This window comes from Calidris pugnax, unplaced genomic scaffold, assembly GCF_001431845.1.
Source record: "Calidris pugnax isolate Ruff unplaced genomic scaffold, ASM143184v1 scaffold1022, whole genome shotgun sequence".
NCBI classification, from domain to species: domain Eukaryota; kingdom Metazoa; phylum Chordata; class Aves; order Charadriiformes; family Scolopacidae; genus Calidris; species Calidris pugnax.
The window spans coordinates 10,869-12,255 of NW_015091653.1; the positions used below are offsets into that span (position 1 = coordinate 10,869).

At 72.5% G+C, this 1,387-nt stretch overlaps 1 protein-coding gene across 1 annotated transcript in view; it reads left to right on the forward strand.

Annotated features, from left to right (window-relative positions):
• Window positions 1–1,387, forward strand: part of CAD (carbamoyl-phosphate synthetase 2, aspartate transcarbamylase, and dihydroorotase) — a 16,772-nt gene that overhangs the window by 1,753 nt on the left and 13,632 nt on the right. Inside the window, exons 2-3 of the mRNA XM_014961923.1 lie at window positions 857–986; window positions 1,225–1,372. Of these exons, the coding sequence (XP_014817409.1) occupies window positions 857–986; window positions 1,225–1,372 (278 nt within the window). The remainder of the gene's footprint in view (window positions 1–856; window positions 987–1,224; window positions 1,373–1,387) is intronic.

The window sequence follows — 1,387 nt, forward strand, 5'->3', positions numbered from 1 at the left end:
GGCAGCGGGCGGGGGTTTGGCCCCGGTGCCGCCGGGCCCGACACGGACCGGAGCTGGGGGGGAGAAAGGAGAAAGACCCCCCCGAGCACTGGGGATCGGGGCAGTGTCTGTCTGTCCCCGCCGGGGCCCCGTTGCGGGAGGGGGCTCCCAGCCCCCCGGGTGGCAGCGGGGCCGGGCCGGGCAGAGCAGCCCCGGCCGGAGGCCCCGGACCCCTCCCAGCCCCGGGGCAGAGTCCAGCCCCGAGGGGCCGCGCCGTCTGGGGCCGACCCCGGGGGTCCGTCCTGCCCACCCCGTCCCGCCTTGGTGGTGGCCCAGAGCCCCCGGCCCCACACTCGTTGCCGTCAGCCCCCTCCAGGCCAGGGGGGTGTGGGTCCCTGCTGCCGCCCCACGGGCCTCGCTCCCCCAAACCAGAGACCCCCAGACCGGACTCACCAGTGTGTTTGGGGCTCCCCGGCGAGGCTGTGACCGGAGGGAGCGGGGCTTTCCCGTGGGCCGGTCCGTGCTGAGCTGAGGGGTCCCACAGCGGGGGCCATGCTGGCCCCTGGGCAGGGGGCTGCGGTCCAGCAGCATCGGGGGCTGGGGCACCCCATCCTGGGGCCAGGAGCCCAGGGTTTGGCTGGAGCGAGCCTCAGCCTCGCAGGACCGCATGTGGGACAAGGTGGTGGTGGTGACAACTCGGGCACTGTGTGGGGTGCCAGCGGGGTCCGGTCCCTGCCCCATGGGGCTCCTCCATCCCTGGACGGTAGCCATCCCGCCGTGCCCTGTGGGGACGGCCAGTCTGGGCACATGAGGGGCACACGGGGCTCGTCCCACATGGTGGCCCCCTGCCCAGCTGCCCTCGCTCCCTTTTCCCCAGTGGTTCGAATCCAGCAAGATCCACGTGGCCGCGCTGGTGGTGGGCGAGTGCTCGGAGCCCCCCAGCCACTGGAGCGCGTCCCGCTCCCTCGACCAGTGGCTCAAGGAGCAGAACATCCCTGGGCTGGAAGGTGGGACTGGGGAGACCACAGGGTCGGGTGTAGGGCTGTGGGGTGGTGGCTGTGGGGCAGCTGTGGGGCTGGGGCCCAGGGGGCAATGCGTTCTGGACAAGACCTGTCTCTGTTGGGATCTGCCTCCCCAGGGGTCGACCCGGTGCTGGCGGCTGGGGGTGATGGTGTTGGTGGGGCAGGAGGTCCGGCTCGGGGTGGGCTGGGGCACAAGGGGCTGTGTCTCACGGCTCATCCGCAGGGGTGGACACCCGGGCCCTGACGAAGAAGATCCGTGAGAAGGGGACGCTGCTGGGGAAGCTGGTGCCAGATGGGACCCCCGAGAGCAGCCTCGCCTTTGAGGACCCCAACAAACGGCACCTGGTGCAGGAGGTGTCGCTGAAGGTGGGGCTGGGGGGGCTGGC